At 33.4% G+C, this 1522-nt stretch overlaps 1 protein-coding gene across 1 annotated transcript in view; it reads left to right on the top strand.

Annotated features, from left to right (window-relative positions):
• The window catches only part of LOC107588686 (rho-associated protein kinase 2-like), a 68001-nt gene that overhangs the window by 45903 nt on the left and 20576 nt on the right, over positions 1 to 1522 (top strand). Inside the window, exons 12-14 of the mRNA XM_016276897.1 lie at positions 475 to 634; positions 773 to 833; positions 1025 to 1036. Of these exons, the coding sequence (XP_016132383.1) occupies positions 475 to 634; positions 773 to 833; positions 1025 to 1036 (233 nt within the window). The remainder of the gene's footprint in view (positions 1 to 474; positions 635 to 772; positions 834 to 1024; positions 1037 to 1522) is intronic.

The raw sequence follows: 1522 nt of genomic DNA on the forward strand, positions 1-1522 counted from the left end.
TTAGTTAGTTTAGATGTTGTTTGAAAGTGTATTATTTCTGTAACACTTTTTTTATTTATTTGTTTGTTTTTAATTTAGTAGTTTTTCACAAGGGTATTGAATAAGAAGTGTTCTTTCAAAAGATCTCTCTTTAGAAACTATGACATTTTGCAGAAGATATGTTTAGTATTCGTATTCAGTATTAATATTAGTGCACACCTCAGCTATTTATGTCCCATTAAAACAAACATATTTAAACTGATATAAAAAAATAAAAAACAAAATGAAAACGAAAAAGTTCTAAAACTATAATAACTGTGCTCAATACACATTCGCATTCCAGTGTTACCCAACTAAAGACAAAGCAAGACTGTGAGGTAGAAGTGTACATTTATGAGCAATATTATTATTATTATTATCATCTCTACTATCAGTGTTGTTTACATCAGCTGTTATAAACGCACAGTTACCCTTTTTTGTCCTTTCTCTCTCCAGCTGCGGCACCTGTGGTTCCAGAGCTGAGCAGTGACATAGACACCAGTAATTTCGATGAGATAGAGGAAGATAAAGGAGAATTAGAGACCTTTCCCACATCCAAAGCCTTCGTTGGCAATCAGCTGCCATTTGTGGGGTTCACCTACTTTAAAGAAGACCAGTAAGACCAGATTTTTTTTCCCACTTTTGCACAATAAACCATTTCTTGGTACAGTCAGTGTTGGATCTGTACTTGTTGTCTTGATGCAAAACCAGTTGATAACTACCGTCACAGATTACCTGATGTGTTTTTGTGTAGGTTGTTGAATGCTGTTAACAGTTCAGCCATGAAAAAAGATCACCCAGCATCCAAGACAGAGGTATGACACAGATACACTCCCACCTTCGTCAGCTTATACATTTAATTTAACTGCATTATGCTCTGTAGAGACTGGATTTACATCATACAGTAGTCTCTGGTGGTTAGAGACTTGGACTTAAACTGATTAGTGCTTCTTGCAGCATTGGTTGTAACACTTTTTTTCTTTCTTTCTATTTTTATTACCCACAGGACAATATAGCTGTAAGTATGTTCACTTTCTCTCTGCTTAATATGTAGACCTTGTTAGGTATAGGGATGCTCCGATCCACCTTTTTCGCCTCCGATACCTAGGGTTCGGTATTGGCCGATACCGATCCTATACCAGTGACGATTTTTCCCCCATTTAAATAAATGTAGAATTTATATATCTCTGTGTGTGGAACTGATAATCATTCTTTCACAATCTACTAGATACAGACTACTTCATTATAAAGAAAAATAAAATAAACAATAAATATGAAAAAATATAGGCCTATGTATATTTATAATCTATGACAAAAATGTATAATAAACTAGGTTAGTGGATAATTCGGCAGCAAAAGTTATTCTAGAAAAATCAAGTGCACAATAATTTTAGAAATCCAAACATTTAGTGAAAAAACAATATTTTGTGGGGAACAAATAAAAGTTTTGCACTAAATATGGTAAAATGTTACACATTGCTATTTGTATTATAAAATCCATTCA

This window comes from Sinocyclocheilus grahami, unplaced genomic scaffold (genome assembly GCF_001515645.1).
Source record: "Sinocyclocheilus grahami isolate Dianchi unplaced genomic scaffold, SAMN03320097.WGS_v1.1 scaffold106.1, whole genome shotgun sequence".
NCBI lineage: Eukaryota > Metazoa > Chordata > Actinopteri > Cypriniformes > Cyprinidae > Sinocyclocheilus > Sinocyclocheilus grahami.